The sequence below is a fragment of the Alligator mississippiensis genome, chromosome 7 (assembly GCF_030867095.1).
Source record: "Alligator mississippiensis isolate rAllMis1 chromosome 7, rAllMis1, whole genome shotgun sequence".
Lineage (NCBI taxonomy): Eukaryota > Metazoa > Chordata > Crocodylia > Alligatoridae > Alligator > Alligator mississippiensis.
In genome coordinates, this window is record NC_081830.1 from 36,896,952 (window position 1) to 36,920,681 (window position 23,730).

The window sequence follows — 23,730 nt, forward strand, 5'->3', positions numbered from 1 at the left end:
TGCCTCATGCCCAGCCCTGCCTTGAAGGGCCAAGTCCAGGGCTGCAGCCTCCACTTCTGCACCTGGAGGTGCCTGGGGGCGACGGGGCGGAGTTGGCGGCGCCAGCCTCAGGGCAGCACCTTGGACACCAGCCCCTTCAGCAAGGCTCGAGCTATGGCAGGCCGTAGGCGGGTGCCTCCTGGCCCTGTCCGCGCAGCCCTCGGCTCGTGCTGGACGAGATGGTCTCCAAGGGGCCGCCCTCTGCCCGTCAGCACCCGGCCTGGATCCACAACCAGCCCGCCATGATGCGGGGGGGCGCTCCCCCTTCATTGTGAGGCACCACGGGCAGCCCCTCCCCCCGCACCTCGGCGCTGAGGGCGGGGCCTGGCGGGGGGCGGGGCTGCGACGCGGGACGCCGGGGACGCCACTTCCGGAAGTGCAGCAGCGGCTTGTTCCCGCCGCAGCCACCGATTGGTTTCTGGGCGGCGCGAGGTGAGCGGCGGCCGTTGGGCGTGGGGGCAGTTGAGGGCGGCGGGAGTCCCTTGCAGGTGTCCCCGGGGCTGGCTCGCGGCGGAGCTGTGGAGCCGCCGGTGTCCCGTACCAGCTCCGCGGCCTTTGCAGCCCCGCGCGGGCTGCCCAGCTGTGTAGCGCCCCGGGCCGGGGCCGGGGCCTGCAGGGAGCTGCGGGGTGTCTGGCCTCGGCCAAGCCGCTTGCTGGAGGCGCGTTGGCTGTAGCGGCCCGGCCCGCGCACTGTCTGCAGCCCCGCCCTGCCCCGCCCCGCTCGCAGCCTTTGCAGAGCTCCCGTGTCACCTGGGACCTATTGCAAAGCTGGTCCTGAAGAGATCGCTGCCCGTTTGCTTGTAACTTTTGGCCCCGCGGGTCTGGGGAGCGAGCGGGGGGGGGGGTGAATCTGGGCCAGATCGGGCCGGCACTGGCGCCACCCTGCCTCGCACACCAGGATCGTGGTCTGGGAGCAGGGTGGATTTGATTTAAATTTATTCGATTTAAATCACTGGTCAGGAAGCCTCGATTTAATCGTTTTCTACTAAAAGTGCTTTCTTGTTTGATATAACCTTCATTAAAATATTCCCAAACAGGGTCTCTCTCATGGCTTTTGCAAGCTCACTGCTATGATAGGTTTTCCCTTCTACCATACTATTTCCTCCCTTTAAGAATGAGCTTTTTAATTAAAAAAAAAAATCATTAGAACAAAAAAAATCATTGATTTTTATCTACCCTGCCTGGGAGCTCAATGCCGTTCCCTGCTGCTCCCCCTTACCATGTGTCAGGGCTGGGTCCCAGGAAGCCGGCAGTGTCCCCCCTCAGCCCTCCTCACTGGCACTGGATCCTGATCCATGGGCCCAGAGAGTTGGCAGCAGATGAGTGGTGCCACTGCTCTCCCACCAACAAATGTCCAGATCCATGGGGAGCCCTGAGTCGGCTGATAGCACCATGGGCCAGATCTGGCCTATACGCCAGAGGTTGAGCGCACCTGCCCTATAGGTTTGCTTTTCTGGGGATCCTGCCTCCCCATGCCCTGAGTTTATTCAATGCAGCATTTCTGAAATAACAGCCTTTCTGTTCAGGTGATCTTCTGTCATTAGAGAAATTCACAGTCACTCAGCCTGTTTCTTTTTATTACTTAAGTGACAAATCAAGAACAGCTTCCCCCAGTTGGTTTTTCAACTGTCTGTGCCAAAGAGTTGTCCTTAACATGGTCTTAAAGACTTGGGGCATTGCCTGTGCATGGTTGTGTTACCCTGCCAGCAAATATAGTAATTCAAGGCCCCTATAAATACTAGGCTCTCTAGCTTGGATGCTTGAGTTAGTTGTTTAAAATAAGTCTCATCCACTATTGTTTTTTGTGATGTGGGCACCCATAATAACATTGCCTTTGTTCTTTCCCCCTTGATGTAAAGACTTTCAATAAATTATCTCTTACTTAGTTCTGAACTTTAGAACAAGTATAGACCTTTATAATGAACAACGCCACCTCTCACCATTTTTTTTTCCTCATGTGTGTCCTTCCTGAACATGCTGTGCTTATCTATATCAATATCCAGTTGTGCGAACTTTCTGACCAAGTCTTTTCTCTACGTCAGACAGTGTGGCTCTACTAGTCTTTCAGTTCTTTCTGTTTATTCCTCACTTTTTTCCCTAGCATATAAGCATCTTAAATGCCTAATGGATCGCCCCGCTAGTTTTTCTCTTGTTACAAGCATTTCTATATTTCCTCCTAGTTTAGTCAGTCTTTCTACTTTTTTATTCTTTTTTTGTCTATTATTTTTTAACATTAAAATATAGTGCTTCCTGAGACTCAGCTACATTGCTTCTTTCAGGATGTATGTTGAAATAACTACACACCCCATAAAAAGTTCTTTGGACTTTTCAGTTTTAAAGATGGTGTTAATGTTTCAGGTTGTTTTTCATACTTTTTAATTATTATCAATTCCATATCTTTTTAATGTTTCTGAAAGTTGTTCTGTGTGTTGTATCTTCATCCCAGATGTACAAAAATGTGTATTTGTTGGATTGTGTATTCAAATTATTTTTATCGTCTCCTTTCCAGTTGCTTGGGATCAGTAATGCTCAACCTCTGACCCATGGACCAGATCTGGCCTGTGGGACCGTCATCTGGCCTGTGTGACTCCCTACGGTCCAGAAATTTGTAGAAGTGCGCTGATATATCAGTCCATATTGGATCGGCGCTGATAAAAGGAAAACTGACATTATTGACAATCGGCTTTTTTTTAAATTTATTGTAGCTGGTAATGTCATTGATAAATGCCATGTTCATGCATTCAGCTGCAGCATACACATGGCCAGGAATGCAGCCCAGCAGTGTGGAGACCATTGTCTGGCCAGTGGGGAAACTGGCATGGTGGAGGCAGATCTAGGCTCCCATGGAGAGGCAGGGAACGGGGCTGGGGCAGGGCTCGGAGGGGGGGGCACTCCCCACCACTGCACACACCCCTGGGGAGGCATGGGGGGCATGTGCCCTCCAGATTTGTGGATGGGGTGGGGGTGGGTACCTGCTGCAGGCTTGGGGCTGTGGGTTGCACCAGCTGCTTCATGGTGAGGAGGCTGGGCTGGGGCTGTGCTCAGGGCAAGCGGCACTGGGAGGGAGGCTATGGTGAATTTTGGAATGGCTATAGCCCACCTTCCCACTCCAGGCACAGCCCCAGCCCAGCCCCCGTGCTGGGAAGAGGCTGGCACAGCCCCTGGCCCTGAGCCTGCAGTGGGCAGCCTGCTCTTGCCCTACACACAAATCTGGGAGGCACATGCCTCCCCCAGGGGTGCAGGGAACAGCCCCCCTTTCCTTCCCTCCCCACGCCTCCCAGACGAGCCACCCGTGTCTCTGTCCTGCATCCTACACTGCCCTGGCTGGGTAACACCTGCTCCTGCCCCAGCCCCACTCCCTCCCTCACTTCAGGGGCCTCGATCTCCCCTCCCCTCCCCTCCCCTCCTCACAGACTTACTGGCCAGATGCTGCTCTCCAAGCTGCCAGCCTGCATATTAGCTATTGGATCGGTATCAGCCACTATGGCTGATTAATAATCAGCCATTGGTATTGGCCAAAAAAATCTTTATTGATGTACCCCTAGAAATTTGGCAGTGGGGGAGTGGTGGCAAATAACAGTGCCACTACTCTGCCACCACCGAATTTCCAAGCCTCATGGACTGATGACTTGGCCCCATGTGTTGGATCAGGCTGGTGTGTGAGGTCAGGGCCAGGGCCCAGAATGGTATGTCTGTTTGGGGCCACACACTGACCCTACTCTAGATCCAGCTCATGAACCAAATGCGTCACTTGTCTGTCCCACAGCCCAGAAAGTTTGGGCACTACTGCTTTGGATGATCATTCAAGCTGGAGAGGCAAATAGTTGCTTTCCTATCAATGCTCTTTCTGATTTTTAGAGTGTTATTGACAAAAGTAATCATGTGACTTAAGCTTTTGTACCTTAAAAATAATTTTTAGCACTTTATTATTTTTTCTGGTTCTGTTATTACTCTGGGGGTTTTGAACCATAGTCTGTGATACTTTTTTTTTTCATATTTCACAGTAACCCTAAAACAGATGGGAAATGCTTTAAGGAAGTGGCGGATGGAGAAATTGGCTGACCTGCAGAATTTTCATAAAGAAGCTAAAATAGAAAAATCTACGGTATGGAGAATATGAATAAACTTTCTTTCCTTGCTTTTTGGCTCTGGTGACTTTGTCAGATTTTTAGTCAAGCAGCCCCTCCGTGTGTTTCATAAAAATAACTGTTCTTTTTGATAGAGGTACACCAATATATTGGTCCATAATGCATCAGCATTGATATAAGAAAAATTGACATTATTGTCAATTGGCTTTTTTTGGCTGACGTGGCTGATAAAGCTGCTGATAAATGCCATGTGCGTGTGTGCAGTCGCAGCATGCACGCGGCTAGCCGGGCAGCTTGGACAGCAGCGTTCGTCTGGTAAGTCTTGGGGAGGGAAGGGGTACCCTGCCCTGGCTGGGCAGTGCCTGCCCTGGCCCCACTCCCTCCCTCACTATGGGAGCCTCAGTCTGCCCCCTTCCCTCCCCAACAGACTTACCAGCTGGATGCTGCTCTCCAAGCTGCCAGGCTGCATATCGGTAATCAGATCGATATCGGCTAATATGGCTCATTAATAATTGGCCATTGGTATCAGCCCAAAAAATCTTTATCAGTGCATCTCTACTTTTTGAGCATGCCCTTTTGCTGATCCGTTGAACTGCATCTATGGTAACTATCAAAGATGCTGAAATTGATTGCACTAATAGGAGCTTTTAAAAGATGTCTTGTAGATTGAAGTCTTAAGTGATGGAGTGATTTAAGTTTATGATTACATGTGATATAAAGTAACACTTATGATAAGATCATTATGTTCATGTTTAGCCAAAAATAATGTGAGGATATAAATACTCTGAAGAAGAAATAGTGTTAACTAAGTACTCAAATATTGTAGCTGTCATGAGCAACATTAGCTTGTTTTTTATTAGATCTTTGCAACTACTTCCATTGTCTTTACTGCTGTTCAGAGATTTGCCAGTTTGAGTGAGGTCTGATGATACTGTTGTCTGTTTTTTGCTGCTGCTCAGAAACTTATCAGTAACAGTAAACATGTCACGAAATGACTCAGTTAGCTCAACTGTTGACTGAGAAAGAAGACTCCAACCTAGGGATTAAGCCAGCGGGTCTCAACCTTTTTAGACTCATGGTCCCCTCTTAGCTTTGACTTGTTCTTGACTATAGAAAAATAATAAGTAAGTCATCTGTTGCAAAGAACTCAAAAGGACCAAACGGGTCAGAATGTTTTTGACACTAGGGATTCCTATTTGAAATTTCTGGGTACACCATGTCTATCATATTTGCATGCCTAATTGCTAACATTGTGTGGCACTGCATCACCCTTGAAAGGATCTCAAGGCGTCTCAGGGTGCACAATCCCCTTGCAAAATCCTGGTTGAGAATCACTTGTCTAGGCACTATGGAGAACAGGGCTGTTGAATTGGCAGCCCATGGGTTGTGTGCAGCCCATGAGGGATTAAGTTGTGGCCCCAGGTCTCCTGCCTGCCTGCCATTCCCCACATTGTTCTGGCTACAATATCAGCTGTAGTCTCCAGGTTCCCCTTCCACTTACAACTGTTGCATCCTGCTTCTACCCCAGAGAGCAGGACAATGCGCTGTGCTGCATGGGGAACTGAGGGTCAGTCTGAGGTTGCACGTTGTGGGGATCGCACTAGCATGGTGCAGCAGTGGTGGGGAAGGGGGGAGTACCCTTGTGGGGGTGGGACATGGGGGGAGCATCTACACAGCACAGCTCCTGGAGGGTGTAGCCCCCAAGGACTTAGAAATTGGACAGCCCTGATGTGAAGAGTATTGGAAACTTTTCTTTACCAACCTCATCAAATAGGAAGCTTAGAGGTGATTGTAAGAGAAAGATGAGAATGCTTCCTTTCTTCTGTTATTGTCTCTAGTCTTCCTAGCTGAAGGATACAAAAGATGGAGTGCCAGATGTTATAAGATATTTAGGAACATAGCTACCTTTTAAATATCTGATGTGGAGTACCCAAGCAGAATGAATGGAATCTCCCTGGCAGAAATTGCAGTAGCTGCTCTTTCCCAGTATTTAAGGAGTGAAAAAATAGGGAGTGTGTGTGTGGCATGGTTTCTTACCTAGGTTTTGTCTCTGAACATAGATACACTGCCCTTCCCAGGAGTGCATAGCTAGAGGCATGGCTTTTTGAAGAAAAAGGTATATTTTATAAGAAAGATATTTATCTCTGGTTCATGGGGATTCTCCTGGGAATAACAGGGGACAGATATGTTTTTAAGCCTAACATGCTTTTTTCCTGTTTTGGAATTTTACAAGAGGGATGATGCACAAAAATAACTGAATAAGCAGACTATAGTAGATCATCTCTTGTATGTGTTAATCAGTAAATACGTATTTCTGTTTTGGCTGCAGATACTGATACCACAGTAGCCTCATTCCTCTACCTGGAGTCAACATGTCAATGAAATCTGAAGCTCCACTTTCCTTGACTGACTGTCTCTGCCAAATTTGCATGGAAATTTTTGTGGAGCCAGTGACCCTACCATGCAATCACACTCTCTGTAACTCCTGTTTCCAATTGACAGTAGAAAAAGCAAGCCTGTGCTGCCCTTTCTGCCGCCGGCGGGTCTCTTCCTGGGCACGATACAATGCTCGCAGAAATACTCTTATCAATTGGGAGCTGTGGGAAAAGATTCAAAAGAATTACCCAGAGGAATGTAAGCACAGAGTTAATGGGCAAGATCTGGTAGAGGAACGTAAGTAAAAACTACATTGTCTTGGACCTGTCTGTGCTCTAGCAAAGTTGTTGGTTCTCGTGGGCTTGGATGTCATGACATGAGACCACCACAGAATTTCACTGCTGTAGCTGTATTACTGGGAAATACAGTCTCAAAACCAGTTTGTTTCAGTGCAAAGTAAACTACAAAAGAAGGAAATGTGACCTCTCAAGCCCTGTTTACACAGCTTTCCTCATTGTTACAATTTGCCTGTGGAACTTCTTGTTTTAGGCCCTATGGAGGCAAACTGGTGAGAAATGCAGGCAGAGCAAAAGAATATCTTAATCTCAATTATTTTATAACTAAAGCACTTGAGCGTTACTGATCTTGAAACTAACAAGCCTTAAAATGTGCTTTCCCAAGTCTGAGCTTAATGCTTCTTGTGAATCCATACTTTATCATTTTTTCAAGTTAGGTAGCACCGCTACTGCCTCCTTTTTCCTGCAAGTCCTTCTCAATGCAGTGGTTATTAGCCCCTTGCACAGAATAGAACTCTGCTGTGACATAGGGCCCCTCAGTTTGCATAAGAGCAATTTAGGGTCAATGGGAATGTTTCAGCTACTGACTCATGCCTATGGAACAATGGCATTGACTCCAAATTGCTCTTATGATTAGTGATAATCCTTCAACTTGCTGTCTAGTACCTTTCCTGGAAGGGGCACCTATCCAGAATACAGTGCAGGTTGCCTTTGGGGCAAGTTGGGATTCAGTATTTTAAATCTAATTCAACAAAGTTCAACAAACTTCATAATTGGATGCTGTCATGGCTTGATTTATCAGTGTGTTTTCTCTGAGATGGCCATTGAAATTCTTTTGATTTGAAATTCTTTTGAAAAAATTCTTGATTTGAAATTCTTTTTATCTAACAGGGTATCCTTGATGCTATTTGTATGGACACCTTATGCAGGTTAAAGGGCCTGTTTTCTTAGCTTATTTGAAAAGGCAATTATTTGCTTGGTTGTGCATGAACATATAATTTTATCACTGTACGACCTGAATGTGCACTTTTATTTGTGAGGCACATTCCTTGAACTACTTCCTTGAGATGTTGTGATATGGCTAAAGGGAAAAATAAAGGCTCTCCATTCTAGAGGAGTAAGTATTCTGAGGGATGTTTCATTTTGCAAAGGAGAGCAACAATACATTGAATCAGACAGATAAAATTATAGTCTCATGCTGCAGACTTGCTGTACTACTAAGACTTATGTATCAGTATTTAGGAAATGACAACATTTCTAATCATGTCATTTAGGAAATGACATTTCATATCTCAGAAGGTTTAAGCAGGTAATCAGGGCAATATAGCAGTATTCTTCACCCAGAAGGGAAGGGAAGTCCTTAATTCTGTTTCTTTGAAAATAGGCATTCTAAAGGAATCTCATTTGAACGTCCACCACAGTCAGAGTTTGAGCTGTGTTGTGGTATTGGCTTTTCATCTTTAAATAAATACTGCTTCCAATTAGTTGGAAAAGAAATTGACCTTTGAGAACGTTGCACCACTTAACAAATGAGATTCCTATGAGAGACTTTAAAGAAACAGAACAACATATATTTTCTTTTTGAAAAGCCTTTCAGGCTTTCTTCTGGAGCACAAAAGAAAAAAAGAAAGATTTCTTTTTGCCTTGTAGGTTAGCTTTAAGGTTTTGCCCATCTTGTTTTAATTCACTCCACACTAGTGTAATAAGAAACTATTTTTGTCATAATGGATGAGGGAAAATGGACATAATGGTTCATAGAGATGCTTTTGTTTCATACTTGTGAGTTGGAACATATTTCATGTCCGTTAAACAACACAGTTTGGCTAAGGGGCAGGAATGGATATGACTCTTCTGTGTGTTCTCAGCTTAATATGAACCAGAATAATATAATTTTTATGTTATATGGTAAGAAAAAGATTTCTATAAAAGTCTGATGTTGAAAGTGATGGTTTTTCTTTTTTTCCCTACATTCTCCTTCTGTTTCTTTGAGTTAGTTTGTATATCGCAACCACTGCATCAGCTAAGCAAGCCTGGTGAGTTGAGACAGGAATATGAGGCAGAGATTAGCAAGGTAAGTCTAGAAACTTAATTGATGTATCTATTTATTCTAATCTTGTATGTAAAGGGTGACTAGTATTTGATGTGTGTAACTTACTTCCTACAGTTTAAGACAGGCTTAGTTCTTTATTGAAAAACTGAAGAGAAATGAGCTTCAAGAATTATTTGAATTTGGAATAAAATATTTTAATTAGTGAGACCTGAAAAATTGAATTTCCTCCCTTATTGAATAAAAAAAAATAGTGCTGGAAGGGACCATGAGAAGTCATCTAATCCAGCCTATTCAGGGCAGGGTCAGCTCTATCTGGGTTGATATATACAAGAGAAGGCTAGGAAATGATTTTATTAAAATGTACAAGAATATGTGCAGGAAGAACATATTTCATACTAATAAGAATATAAAACCAAGTAGCTGGAAGTAAACAATAACAATTAAAAAATAAGAAGAGGGTTCAACCTTTTTAACAATTAGGGTAGTTAATCACTGTAACAGTTTACCAAGGGATGTTACACATTCTCAGGTATGGACATATGAACAAATCACTTCAGGGACAAAAGGGGCCAGGGATTTACTCTCTACTAGCTGTTCTGCAAAAAGTACCCAGATGCATGCTCTTCCTCATGGTAATTAGGGGAAAAATCTGCAGTAATTTACCCCTTTTTCTTTGAGAGCTGAACTATCACATTTTAACTTCTGCTATGCACATGGGCAGTTACCCCAGAGTAGCTGTTGGGCAGTAAGGCCCCACCACCCTTTTCTCATGTTGTTCATATGTACACACACTCAGTGTCCAACTCTTTAAAACATAATAAGTTGTTTAGAAAGAGAAATTTTGCAGGGTTCAATTGCAAAATGTTAGGTTCGATATAGTTATTATTGGGTAAAGTTTTATGGCTTGTTATAGGGATACTCAGACCAGATGAGGATAATGGTTCAATCTGACCTGAGTATTTGTATACCTTTGTACACTGAACATTCAAACTAAGGATACAAATATGATAGAGCATCTGGGAGGTCTTAGACCTCCTGTTACCCAGCGTTATTCACTGCAGTCCAAGAAATGAAGTGTCATCCTTAGATATGTGCACTTTCCCACCCATGCTGAGCTGTGGCTTCTGTAGGTCTTCATATACACATCCACCTCATGTCAGAAAACAGAAATTTAGAATTCCTGCTCTGTTCCTGTAACTTCCAAGTAAATAACATTCTTTTCATACTGATGGTTGAGAAGCCTGTTGTAAGTTAGCAAATTTACACACACAGCTTTCTAAGTATCAAAAGTTCTATTTCAAGGGTTGGCAGCTTTTTGCTGGTGTAGCCTCTGCCATCCCTCACCCCATTTGCCAACTACATGCGCTCACCCTTGCTACAGATTCCAGTTCCTTCTGCAGTGAGTGTAATGCAGGTGCAGGCAGCAGAGGGAAGCACTGAGGAAAGGATGGGTGGCACAGCACAGGTCTGTACCACTGATTCCCCTGTGATTGATAGGACCTTTACAGGCTGGATCAGACCCCTTTGGTCAGATTCAGCTTGCATGCCATAGGTTGCTGACCCCTGCTCTGTTGCTTTACTTGATTATTTTATTTGATACTTATGGTTTACTGCAGCATTTTGCATACTGTGTCCTGTATTAAGATTAATAAAGTCTCAAGTATAAGACTTCACAGCATGCCGTTAAATCTGTCCTATGAAAGGTAGAGAATGACATAGGGAAGTTCAGTTTATCGAATTTTAAATTTAAGCAGATCTACTATAATGTGTTTTCTACACCAACACTTAATTTTAAACATTTCAAATGAAATCTTAACTCTTCTTTCAGGTGGAAGCTGAGAGACGGGCACATGAACAGGAGGAGAACAAAGCAAGTGAGGAGTACATTCAGAAGCTGTTAGCAGAAGAGGAGGCTGAACACAGACTAGCAGAAGAAAGGCGAAAAGAGATGGAGGAACAGCTAAAACAAGATGAACAGCTGGCATGGGAGCTAAATAACAGCCTGGTAAGTTTAGATCTTTTGAAGCATATGCAAGAATTTTTGGATGGAATCTTAAGACATTTTTGAATTTCATTAGTGAGCTGGTATTAGATATGAGGTGCTTAAATACAACATTGATTAGTAAGTACTACATTTTAAACAGAGAAAGGGAGGAAATATCCTGATTTTTTTTCCACATGTTTAACATATATTTGGAAGTCATATCAGTAGTTTGGTTAGTGTTTTTTTCTTTTTTTTAAATATTCCCTCATAGCAACACCCTTCTCTGCTCTCGTAAGCTCTCTTCTGTCTTTCTAAAATAAAATCAGTTTTATTTTGGAAGAATATAATTTCTGTTACCTGTGCTTGGGAAGGAGTGAAAAGGGTAATGTTAACATTTGAAAAAACTGCACTTAGAAGAATTCTAATCACTGCTATGTGTAGATATGGGATGTATATTTGGTACCATTTTCCATTTGATTGTAGTACTTGCCAAAACTGCTATTTAGATAACACCTCTTGTCTACTAATATTACTGCCTGCAGATAAATGTAACACATGATAAATGTAATGTGTAGTTGTTTAGAGGATTACACATCTTGTTAGCACTACAAAATTTTGTTCAGAATCACGCTTATTTTCAGTTTTGTATAACCTCTGTATTTTTACTGTCATTGAAGAACAAGCACATAGAGGAGCCTACGATTGGCACTTCTTCACTTGCAAACAGTCTTTCATCTGGCCCCTCCCCAGTTAATTCGTGCAAGACAAAGAACAAATCGTGCAACTCTGGAGACATTCAGAAGTAAGGTTTCTGACTAATATTTGTTGGTAAACATCTATAATGCAAACTGTGGAAGAAGGAATATGTTTTCTGGTTTAGAAAGTGCTTCCACGTATAGCAGGGGTTTGGGTTGTATAGCTGAACTTTTACATGTATCCCTATAAACTAGCTTAATAGGATCCTAGTTATGTCTCTCAAATGATTTCCATATTAAACTCATTCAGATAATAGGTAAAAACAGAATCTTTCTAATTTAATTTGCAGTTTAGACAATCTAGAATCTGAACATAGTATTTTTTTCATCTAGAAGGCAGGGTATATATCCACTTTTATAGACTAACTAAATAAGATATATAAGGATAGAGGCAGAGCATAAGCTTTCATGAACTTAAGTTCACTTCATCAGATGCTGTGAAAGGAAGTACAGAAAACAGTTAAAAGGAGAGAGAAATTAGAATACAAAAGGGATTGGGAAGAGAGCTAGGAATAGGGGTAGGAAGGAGGAGATAGTGCTAGGAGAGAAAAGCAAAGAGCAGTAAACTCATGGGAACAAAAGAGGGTCACAAAAGCTGATTTTGGTAATGAGATAAGAATCCATAGTCCCTGTTTATACCACATTTAACACAACCCAGTTTGTGGATCATTTCTTGTTCTTCAGTTTCTCATTCAAAGTTTGTTTTTTTTTTGCTGGAGAGCTGCAATCCTGAGGTCAGTAATGGAGTGTCCAAGGAGGCTTAAGTGTTCTGCCACAGGCTTTTCATTTATTCCTACATGTAGAGATCTGTCCCACATAGACAGCAGATGGATGTTGTAAGCTGGTGATGACACATATGACACTGGTTGAGTGCAAGTGAGTGCACCTTGGATGTTGTACTCCTTGTTGTTAGGTCCAGTGATGATGTGGTCTGTGTTGATGTGGAGATACAGTAGACATTTAGGTTCATTGCAAGGCCTGGTGCCTCAGTGAGGATGGGAGTTTAATTATTAGTCTGTTGTTTGAGAGATGCCGTTTGAGGTTGGGGGATGTAACAGGGAGACGGTGGCTCCTGTTATTTTAACAAGAAAGTGCAGCAGGCCACTTACTGTGTAGGCAGGCAGCTGAGCCAAAGCTAGCTGCGCTGCACAAAGCTTGATGTGTGGGGCAGATTTTCTGGCAACCTGAGAATAAAGGCTGCAAGCAGCTGGGTTATGATGCAACAGGGAGGAGCAGGCTGGCCAGTAGGTCCAAGGGAAAACCCCAATGCTTGACTAAAGTCACCTGGCTGGAAAGGGCAGTGCTTCAGGGTATATAAGCCCAGTGCCTGAAGCAAGGCAGGTAATCAAGCCCTGCATGTTGCAGGGAGCGGATCTCCAGGAAGGAAGGAGCTGCAGGAGACTGTTTGGCAAGCACCTAAACCAACCTTGAGAGCTGGCAGGTGAGAGATCAAAGGGAAGGAGGATTTGCAGGATGCCATTGACCCAGAGTGAAGGGAGACCTTTAGTTTGGAAGCAGTTGCTTGTATTTGTGTTGTGGTTAGTTTTAACCCTGGTGAACTGGAAATAGCTGTCAGGGGAGGTGTGGAAACAGTAGGGCAGGGTGTCAGAGCATCCTGCCTGACTTCCCACAAGAGAGGTTAGTGCCACTGGCACAAGAGTCCATGGGCCTGCTGTGGTGGTACAAGGTATTTATTAAGCATTGCTTCAAAGTTCAAGGCCTTGGGTTTTAGTCCTGGGTTGGGAGGAACCTGGGAGAAAGCCCAGAGTTTGGGGCTACCAGACTGAGAGACAGAGACTGAGTGGAGAGGCAAAGAAAAGGGAAGGCTGGCAAGGAGGCAGCCCAAATACAAAACCCCTGACACCAAGGGCCCTGCAAGGCAGTGAGATCCTGCCTTAGGAGTCCTCCTATCTTCATCATTGAGCAGGGGTAAGATGCCTCCCAATTTAATTTTTCTTTCAACAAGGCACATGAGGAGAGTGGGAAGGTATCCAAGTGGACAGTAGCAGCAGGACTGGCTGTAACAGAGTGGAAGGGCCCTCAATTTCCTAGGTTTGTAAGCCAGAACAGGTTTGTCCCCAAAGAGTATCTTGAGATGATTATTCTTTTCCAGGAGAGGTTGGAGATCATTAATGATGCATCTTAGGTGTTCAAGCCAGGGGCTGTAAGTGACAACCAGAGGGATTCTGTTGTCCTTGTCCCAGGGTTGGTATTGTAGCAGGTCAGAGCGAGGTCTGAGTCTGGCTTTGTTGGTCTGAATGGCTACAGTTTTGGGAGTGTTTTGTAATTGTAAGAATCTCTGCTCTAAATTGTATTGTAATTGTAAGAATCCTTTTCATCTGACTTTAATAAAGAGTCTGTAGATGGAGCCTCAGTAATTTTGTTGCTGCACAGACAAGAGCAGAATTAATCTTTAAGTCAGAATAATTTGAAACAGACACCAACACTAATCTTGCCCTCTTTGTTTGTCAGAGTTAACCCTGAGGTCTGGAGTAATGGGTAGGGTGGGTAGGCTAAATGGGTAGTAATGGGCAGGCTAAATTTTTTTCTTAAAGTTTTAGCATTTGTTTTTTTTTCCTTTCAGATATCTGTCTCCAAAACCTTGCAGTGCTTTGGTATCAACATTGCTCTCTACAGCAAAAGAGCGAGAAAGGAATGGCTCCTTTTCTATGGTAACATATACTTCCATATGAAGTTATCTGTTTTATAATTTATTAATAGTTGCAAATTGTCTTTTTTTCCTTTGCAGTATAGTTTGGAAATGCAGAATTGTCATAAGAAAAGCAAATTGCTGTTTACATTGTCAGAGGCCTGTGTTTGGTCAGATTTTAAGAAATGTCCCTGATATAATTCTATCCATGGGTGCACACAATTTTGTCACTTTAGGAAAAGGTGTAAAATCAAACTATGGATTCCAGTTTTCTGTTTTCAGTTTTGTTTATGGCCAAAAAAAGTCACCATTAGCTTTTCCTGTTTGAGTTCTACTTTTCTAACAAAAAGAATCATAACTGCAAATTCAACCTACTGCTGGGAAGGCTGTATTGATTGTTTTGTCTGAGTTTTGTCTGGTCTTTTTTCCAGGAAAGCAGTAGCACTGAAGACAAAAGCTTTATACTGCAAGAAGATGAGAGAGAGGAAATGCCAGCTTTATCTCCACAAACATTCCTCACCAACTTGCAAAATACTGAAGTTAAGGATTCATTTTTAGAATCATGTCTAACTTACTTAAGTGTCCATACTCCAGTAAGGTCTTATCCTGTCAAGAGGGAAGGTATGGCAGATCCACAATATCAGGTAGATGAAATTGCAGGTGCAGAATGGGAAGAACCTGAGACTGGACTTCCTAACTCCACAAGAGATGTGACTAGAAGTGCCTTTGAAAATGATGATTTTACATGTAAAGAAAGCATAAACTTGGGGAAACCTGCAGAAAATAGCACTTCTGTTCAGGAAGCAGCAGATTCTGTGTTTGCCAGCCCCAGTGCAACGCAGATCTTGATGAAAGTTGCCGGAAACAATTCAGGTGAGGGAAAAATCACAAATGGATTACAGAACACTAACGAGACTCCCAAAAGAAAATATTTGGACTCTCCAACAGAAGCAGCCATTGATTCATGCTTGCTGGATAAGAGGAGGAAAACTTTTCCAGAAACATTTGAAAACCAAAAAGAACTGGTAAATGATCTCCATCTGCAAATACATATGGATTTGGAGCAAAAACTTTTGGAGAGACATAAGCAAGAGGAACAGGATAGACTTCTGGCTCTGGAGCTTCAGAGACAGATTGACAAAGAGGAAAGGACACTAAACAGACAGAAGGGGTCTCCAGATGAGTACCTATTGCGCACTAAATTGCCTCCATCTAAGAAGGAATCTCCCACTGGCAGAGGAAGTTGTAAGATGAGAAAGGACTCAAAATCTCCAAAAAATCAGACTGAAATGGCTTATCGAACCCTGCGAAGAGCTTCCCACAATGAGAACTGGCAGTCCCCCACCAAGCTCCAACTGAAATTGCCCAGTGTCAAAGGAGGAAAGGTGCTGAACTGTGTTGTCAACAGCTGTGATTCTCAGGATATCCAGTCACGACCCAAGACTAAGCAAAATACAATCCTTCAGATGTTTAAGAGGTCTGTTTCAGAGTAACAGCTCAAAAGAATTGAAAAAAACATATTTGGCTGGAGGGCAATTAAAGCTGCTTTAATACCTTTCTCTGTATTAGGCAAAACTTCATGTGAGCAGCTAATCTTAAAATGATTATATTAAGAGGAGAATCAATCTGGAACACAAGTGCATGCACAATTATACTTTGCTGTTGAGCTGAGGAGCCTCTAATGCCTTCCTTCTATCAGTTTTAATCTCTTCTTTATCAACATTGCATCTCCCTTCTTCTGTCCTTAGTAATTCTCTAAGTGTTAGAAGGTGTTGGTGTTTAACATCAGAACAACTGATGCCCTCCATGATATATGGTTGCTTCACATTGATACAAGGAATTGAAACCTTTTGTAATAAGGACATGCTTTAATTCAAGATAAATCTGACCAAAGGGCTACTCTGTATCTTCAGTTATTTGCCCACTGCAGGGAATAAGCAGCACAGCCACTGTTCATTAGGTCAAAAGGCTGGCCTGGAACTATACCATGCGTTGCTGCTGGTTGGCAAAGATGTGACAGTTAGCTAGGTTTGTTAGGAATACTGTCCTTAGTGGCATCACTTACAGGTTCCCTAATGTGTTTGCAGCTACTGTTAGGGCTATCCGTATTAGCACTGGGTGAACAAGCAACTGAATGCCATTTGTTTTAATAAAAAACTATTTTTTTAGAGAAAACAGAAAAATAAAGGCCCTTTAGCTCTTACAATATTTAAAACCAAGAGTGGGGAGGGGGCTCTTCTATAGATGTGTCATTGGTATTAACAGTTGAAACTGGATTTATAAATGGGAGCCAGTTATCGCAATCTTTCACTGGAGCCATTAAAAGAAGATTTTTGTTTTGTACTGTTTTCTTCCCACAGTTATATATAGATTCCAACAGAACCAGGGTTTCAAACTTGGTTACCGCACCCAGCCAGATCTGGACCACAGGATTTCTTGTAGGCTGCATCCAGACCCACCTGCAATGATGGTAGGGCAGGCTGTGTCTGGGTTAACTCTGGGTGCCTGAGCCACTATGTTAGCTCAGGGAGATACGGGGATTAAAGCAGCCATTGTTCGCCTCATTCCCAAAACACATCCCCAACAGGGCTCTGTTTCCCAGAATTTGCTGGCAGGGATACAGAATTTTGCCACTGCATAGGTGTCCCCTCTGCTTTTTCATCAAATTAGTTGCACTGTTATATAGACTACAGAAATGCTGAGAGGAGAGCTTATGACAGGCTACAGATATTAGATAAGATTAAGGTTTTCTTGTTTATCTGTATTCCTTTGTCTTCATTATTGTTATGAAACTGAAATTGACATTTACATTATGAAGAAACAAAAATCAACTATTGTTTTGTTTTGAATTAATATTTTTTTACAAAAAAAATATAATAGCCTACAATACTGAAGGACTTCTGTAGGTACTCACTAAATATATTAATCAGTATTATAAATAGATTTATGTTTGGTTCTTATTTTTTCTGAACTACACAGTTTGGGATTACTGAAAGCTTTCAGAACTAAAACTAAAAATGATGTTTTGAATCCGAGTTTAGTATTGGCCTTTTGGCTCAGTTCAAGTTTAATAAATTAAACCTATTCTTAACATTAGTTTTCCAGATTAAAGCCCAAGACATTCCAGAGTCGCAGTAAATCTGTTTCTACTTCTGACTTAAAGTAGCTTTGAACACTACAGACCTGGTACCCTGAATTGATTTTGTCATCTTTTTAATAAGGAAGACTTAAAAAGATTACACTTTACTATAAACAATGTTTTGAATTAATCTGGGGGAAATGTGAACAGTTGAGACAAGCCACAAGTTTGAGTGATTTTGCCTTCAGGTATTTATAACAACAACTGTTTGGGGAGCTTTATGTATGTAGATGGCAACTTCCCTGAAGACCATTTCAAATTAACAAATGCAGTAAGGTGAGATGATGCAACATAAAGAAATACTCTTGGCTTTGCCCCTCTTATTGCTGCTTCACCCATTGTGCAAAAGCTTTCACTCACTATATACTTTAAAAAAAAATAAAGTACCCCACTTATATTTTATTCTTTTTAATGCCTACATTTATTCACTGAAACTCATTAATGTTTTCCTTCATTTAAAGGGCTTCCTAAAAACAAAATGTTGACTAGATTGTTACTGTTGGGTCTCAGCATTTTCTGTTATCAAAAACCTGTAATTTCTCTAGCTGTCAGAAGTTTATGTTTGTTTGTTTGGGGGCCATTGTAGAATTAGTCGCTACAGACTTATTCTTAGACTAGCTTCCTGGGCCTCAATGCTTTCTAGAATATTCTGTTGCATTTCCTTCTGGCTTTGCTCAAAAAAGGGGTTGCTGATCTCAGTGTTGCCAGCACTTGTGATTATGCAACAAGTCTCATTTGGTAGTTTTCTTAAAGCTACAGCTTTTGTGAGGTCATGTGATTTAAAATCCCAGCTTGCCTTCTTGCTTGCTTTTTCTTTTTTTTTTAAAAAAGCTACTATATATTAGGGTTGCAGAGGAACCATAAAATGTGATTTCTATGCGCTAAACATACACAAGACAAAAAGATCCCCAAATGTTATTTTCAAGTCAGTGTCATGACTTAAGGATGCTTGACTTCTGTTTTAAAATGTCTTTTGTCACATAGCTAAGAAGCATCTTGCTCAGCTAAAGCTGGTGTTTGAGAAATTGTGACCTTCAGATTCTTGTTGTGTTGCCCCACAAAGGGTAATTTTGATTTCACAAGCTAATTGATGGATAAGCCTTAGTGAATGGTACCTTTAAGGCTACAGGTTCATTTTTCTTTGCATACTTTCAGTACACATTGGAACACTAACGGTGGTACTTCATCTAATGACTTATTGAAAGAAAAACTCAAAAATATATTTTTAAATGAGTATCTTATCTAGACCAGTGATTCTCAGCTGGGGTGATGGGAAGCCCTGGGGTGTTGCCAGATCCTTTGAAGGGTGCCAGGAAGTGTGAAGAGATGAGCAGATAAGCTGGGCTCAGGCTTGTCTCTGCCTAGACAATCCTGCACCCCTACTGCCGAGCCCCTGTGTAAGGTGGTAAGTATTGTAATATATAAATTCGTTTTTGAAATTTGGTGCCACTCAATTCACAAAAGTTGTGGAGAGGTGGCTCAAGTCCAAAAAGGTTGGGCGAGAACCACTAGCCTAGACCTAGGCTCCCCAGGCAGTTTTTGAGCATTTAAATAGGTGGCCTGATTTTTAAAAAGCACTCTGCCTATTGGAATTAATAACAAATGGATGTTTGTAGGCATAGTTTCATGCCTTATATGTACATTTGAAGCAAACTTCTTGCCTGTAGCATCTAGTTAATCAATTAAAGGCATTTCAGAAGTCATCCTCAAAAGATGGTATTTACTTGATTGTCATCTTTACAGTAGGAAATGGTTGTGTCAATGCCACTCAGATATGAAAATAAAACTACTAAAAACTTTTACTTTATTCTAAAAATGTAATAGATTCATGTACAGACTATTTACTTTGAAGAGCATACCTGCTAAATTTAGCCTGATGCTACAGTTGGATATATCAGGACCAATTTCCACTAATGTTAAGGTATTTGTTCTCAGTGCTATTTGTGTTTGGTTGATGGCACCTTAAGAGACCAATCGTTTCTACCTCTCCTGCCTGCAGTCTGCTTCTAAATTGTATTAAAAGACATCTAAAAATGAAGTAAACTTTTCTTAAGCATTAATTTTCTATTAAAATAATTACTGGACTTGACACAGGGATCTTGTAGGACTGGAAATGGAAGATGTGGTTGATGAAATTACTCCCAAATTTTCCTCACTCACTGTGTGCGCCTCCTCTGTGCCAGCTATCTAGCCCACTTTCTTCACACAAAATGTATTTTGCTAAAATGATGTGTGTAAGCTGAATCAGAGGGCTACATACAAAACCTGAGTCTTGGTACAGTCATGATACAGGTCTTTGCCTGAAGGCTTTAGCTTTGGGGTACTTCCATGTTGGGTATTAAGGTAAAGTCACTCTTGCTATCTGCTTGTAACCCCTGCCTCCATGAGCAGGGCCCCCTCAGCCTTTCATTATAGAGAAAATGTGCTGAGACTTCCTACTGGTTAAAAAAAAACCAAGAAACCTTTGGACTAAGGCTTATGCATCCCTTATGCAGTAGCATCTGCTGAAGTGTGTATCTGCCCTGCAGCTGCCATACAGTGGGAGCTACCTCAAGTGTGGCTGGTAGGATATCGGCTGGAGGCTACAGGTAGCTTAAGAGAGCAAACTGCTTCGTTTATCTCCATGGGGTGATGAGTGAAACCTTCCGTTGTGGAGTCCTCTACTCCCTCAGGCGTGTGTTTTAGGAAGGGGTAGGGAGCATCCTGGCTAATGCCTACCTGCTGGGCACCGGCAGTAGAAGGCAGTTTGACCACAGAGGGCCAGCCGTAGGGATGCCCTCCTCCGCCGCTGTGTTCTCACTGCCACCCTCATCCTGTTGTTAAAGCCCCGGCTCCTGGACTCAGGGAGGCACTGGTTGAACGTTTCAGCCCTGCTCTAACCTGAGCTGTTACAGGGAGCGAACCTGAAAATGTAACTCAAGCGGCTCCTGGAGGCAATGTTTTTGAAACTCCAGGGCTATTATTATTTTATATTATTATTTAACTGAAGAGGGTGTGGTGGTTAATAATAATTAATAATAATAGTAATAATGATCGAAACAATGCTGTAATAATAAAAGTAATCACTACTAATAATGGTGATTATTGTTAATAATAATTATAATGGACGGTGATAATAACATGAGTTGCACACTGGGTGGGGGAGGGGCCGCGGCTCGGCGGGAGCGAGGAGATGGGTAGAGCCTCTCGCGCAGGCCCACTCCGCCGTCTCCTGTGTCCGCCGCGGCCGCTCTCAATAAAGCTTGACATTGAAAGTGAAAGCGCCCCCCCCGGCGGCCAGTGGGGGAAGGAGAGGGCGGGGCGGCGGCCGGGGGCTCTGCGCCTGCGCAGTGCGGCCGGGCAGGTGGCGTGCGTGTTGTTGTTCGGCGGCGGCGGCGGCGGCAAGATGGCGGCGCACGGGGGCTCCGCGGCCTCCTCGGCGCTGAAGGGGTTAATCCAGCAGTTCACCGCCATCACGGGTGAGGCGCGCGGCAACTGCCGCCGGGCGCGGGGCCGGGGGTTGGGCCCGCGCTACCGCTCCTGGGGTGCCCCGGCCCCGGCCCCGGCCGCTGTCAGTGTCAGTCGGCGTCGAGCCGAGACTGGGCCCGACCGGGGCTGGCAGCTGGGCCCCCTCCTGTCGTGGCCGCGGTCGCCCGGGGCGGAGTCTGTCCCTGGCCCGGGGAGATGAAGCAGGCCCCGGTGCCCTGCGCGCGGCCTTCTCCAGCGGGCCTCGCTTCAGCGCCCCGGTGGTGGGGTCAGAGGTGGGAAAGACGCGGCCTAGTGTGGTAGTGGCCCCTCCCGGGAGCCTTGGGGTCCTTCGCAGGGCACCAGGTGGGTTCACGCTGCTGGGGGGGCCAACACCAGAGGTTTCCAGTCCCGAGGGTTGAAACCCTTCTGCTTGCTGCGGGCTCCTCTGCGGAGGACAACAGCTTGTAGGTTTTTGTGGTCAGAAAGCAAGTGAAAAGGAAGAGCTGGGGTACTTTCCCAGGGCTGCTTTGCGTCCCTCTGGGGCTGTCTCCTGCCTAAAAAGGTAGAAAGCCACGCTGCTTTTGAGACCTGACAGCGCCTTGCACTTGACAGCTCGTCTGACTTCATCCCAACTGCACAGTTGGCCAAATAAAAGAAGTCACCTTCAGAAATCTTCTCCTCTAGACCAGTGGTTTTCAACCTTTTCTCCTTTGTGGACCCCTAAAATATTTTGAATGGAAATGCAGACCTCTTTGAATCCTAAATGCGGATATTCACATACTTTTGGTTGATCATAGTGCTCTTTCACAGACCCCTTAGACATAGTCTGTGGACCCCCAGGGGTCTGTCGACCACAGGTTGAAAACCACTGCTCTAGGCTGAGAGAGATACAGAGCACCAGCTTTCATGAACTTGCAAACGCTTTGTCACAGTAGCTGACAAAGTGAACTTAAGTTCATGAAAGCTTGTGCTCTGTATATCTTGGTCCCTTTCAGTGACTCTCAACCATGATGCCAGGCGATGCATGACTGTCACAAGAGCCTTTAAAGGGTGACATGAGGTGTGAGAAGATAAGCTAAAGTTCAGAGCCCTCTCTGGCTCTTCCTCTTCCTCCATGCCTGGCCCCTCTGGAAGGAGAGTAAGCACTGCAATAAAACAGGGCGCTATTCAATTCTCAACAGTTGTGGAGGGGTGCCTTGAGTCTAAAAAGGTTGAGAACCACTGGTCTATAAGGTGCATATCTACTCTGCCTGACTTCAGACTAACATGGCCAACTTCCTCTCTCAAAAGATAATCACTCCGAAAAAAATCCTTGCTCCTCTAATTTTCTGAAGACACTTTTATCATCAAAATGTGTTCTCCCGTTTTCAACATGGCTACATTTATCTTTTTGAAAAATTCCAAGTGTGGCAGCTAAAACATGTTGGCAAGTTGACCAAGTTTTGGGGTTGAAAATGTTTTGCTGCTGCTGTTAGAAATTGCATCTAAGGCTGCTAGAAAGTTCAGTCTTTATTAAGGTTGTTAACTACAATGAACAAAAGGCAGTTCTTTTTCACACAGCGTGTAATTAAAGTGTGGAACTCACTGCTACTAGGTGTTACGGATGCTGACAGTTTAGCCAGGTTCAAAAATTGGGACTGGACAAATCCTTGGAGGAAAGAGGCATCAGTAGCTATTGTGCATGGGATTTAAAGATACAACCTCTGAAGGAGAACTCGTCAGACTTTCATTGTTGGAGGCAGCAAGTGAGAGAGGAACAATGGAAAAAAATCCTGGTTATCCTCAGTTCACTTCTGCTTTTAGCATCCATTCCTTGCCACTGTGTGACAGTAGACTGGGCAAGATGGACGTTTGGTCTAACCCTGTAAATGTCAAGTCTTATGTTCTTAAGTTAACTTTGAGAGCTTGACTTAGGTTGTATATAACAGAACTAGTAACTTCATTGTGTGTACTTCGGGGGAATTTCTAGTAACTTGCTTCTTAAATAAGTTACTTTGAAACTTCTCCCAAAAAAAGAACGTTTCAGATATGTCTTTCCTTGTGGCATGTGGACATGTCCTTTTTTAAAGGAACTGAGAGGTTTGTTGAACTTACCCAGAGAACACTATGCTTCCAGGCAAGTGGCATTTCTGCCTATATATATGTATTTTTGTTATTAAACATAAGGTAAAATAGTATTCTGTGAATGGGATGATATAAGCCACAGGGAACTTCCCTGTCTACATATCTGTAAAAATGACATGCTACGATTTAAAATTTATATTTTAAATTATGTTCAAGTTAATGATTGTATCCAAATACAGCCTTGTGGGGTACTAGTCCTTTCAGTGGTCATGCTAAATATGTTATGCCTGTGAGCGTTTGTTACAAAATTATTTCTTCTTTCTGGGAAAAACGCTGTGATGTTAGCTTTGACTCATCACCAACTTTGACTTATAGGTGTGATGGGTTACTAGTACTGGTATGGAAAGAACTCTTATAAAACTAGTGGAGAATGAGGTGAAATAGGCGTTTACCGGTGTGGGAGGCATGTGTGTGGGTGTGCGTGCTCCTTTTATTAAGAGAGAGGACAGCTTTTCCATGGTTCTGATACCAAGAAGAGTGACTATAAGAAACTGTAATTTCTAAATGTCTTTTTTTGCAGTGAAACTGTGTGACTACTTTGTTTATATTTCAAGGCAGGTGAAGAACTACACTCTTTCCCACCCAAAAATGCTAAACTTGTTTTTTTTAGCTTTTAATATTTGCAGAGGATCAGTTTAGACATGCCCGTTCTTGTCAATTTTGTCTCTTCTGCTGCAGTGATAGCTTTTGAATAACAGAGACCTGAAAATGGCTGTATTTTAGCTGAGAATGACTATGTATAATGATGCTGAAACTATAGGATGATGTGATCACTTCAGAGT

At 43.2% G+C, this 23,730-nt stretch overlaps 2 protein-coding genes across 2 annotated transcripts in view; both read left to right on the forward strand.

The window, feature by feature from the left end:
• Window positions 1–363: 363 nt before the first annotated feature.
• RNF168 (ring finger protein 168) lies at window positions 364–17,779 on the forward strand. The gene is made up of 8 exons (XM_006267026.4): window positions 364–471; window positions 4,044–4,144; window positions 6,457–6,800; window positions 8,794–8,870; window positions 10,678–10,854; window positions 11,511–11,635; window positions 14,173–14,260; window positions 14,670–17,779. Exons 3-8 carry the CDS (start codon window positions 6,500–6,502, stop codon window positions 15,729–15,731), a joined length of 1,830 nt encoding a protein of 609 aa, XP_006267088.1. The 5' UTR covers window positions 364–471; window positions 4,044–4,144; window positions 6,457–6,499; the 3' UTR covers window positions 15,732–17,779.
• Window positions 17,780–20,720: 2,941 nt separating this feature from the next.
• The window catches only part of UBXN7 (UBX domain protein 7), a 40,087-nt gene continuing 37,077 nt past the window's right edge, over window positions 20,721–23,730 (forward strand). The window contains exon 1 of the mRNA XM_006267027.4: window positions 20,721–20,835. Within this exon, the coding sequence (XP_006267089.1) occupies window positions 20,763–20,835 (73 nt within the window). The 5' untranslated portion in view covers window positions 20,721–20,762. The remainder of the gene's footprint in view (window positions 20,836–23,730) is intronic.

What these genes read in the sequence shown, in the direction of transcription:
- RNF168 (XM_006267026.4), top strand. Translation starts at nt 6,500, where the DNA reads ATGTCAATGAAATCTGAAGCTCCACTTTCCTTGACTGACTGTCTCTGC. An exon ending in GGGAGCTAAATAACAGCCTG is followed by an intron (nt 10,855 to 11,510) that starts GTAAGTTTAGAT and finishes CTGTCATTGAAG; the next exon opens with AACAAGCACATAGAGGAGCC. An exon ending in AACTCTGGAGACATTCAGAA is followed by an intron (nt 11,636 to 14,172) that starts GTAAGGTTTCTG and finishes TTTTCCTTTCAG; the next exon opens with ATATCTGTCTCCAAAACCTT.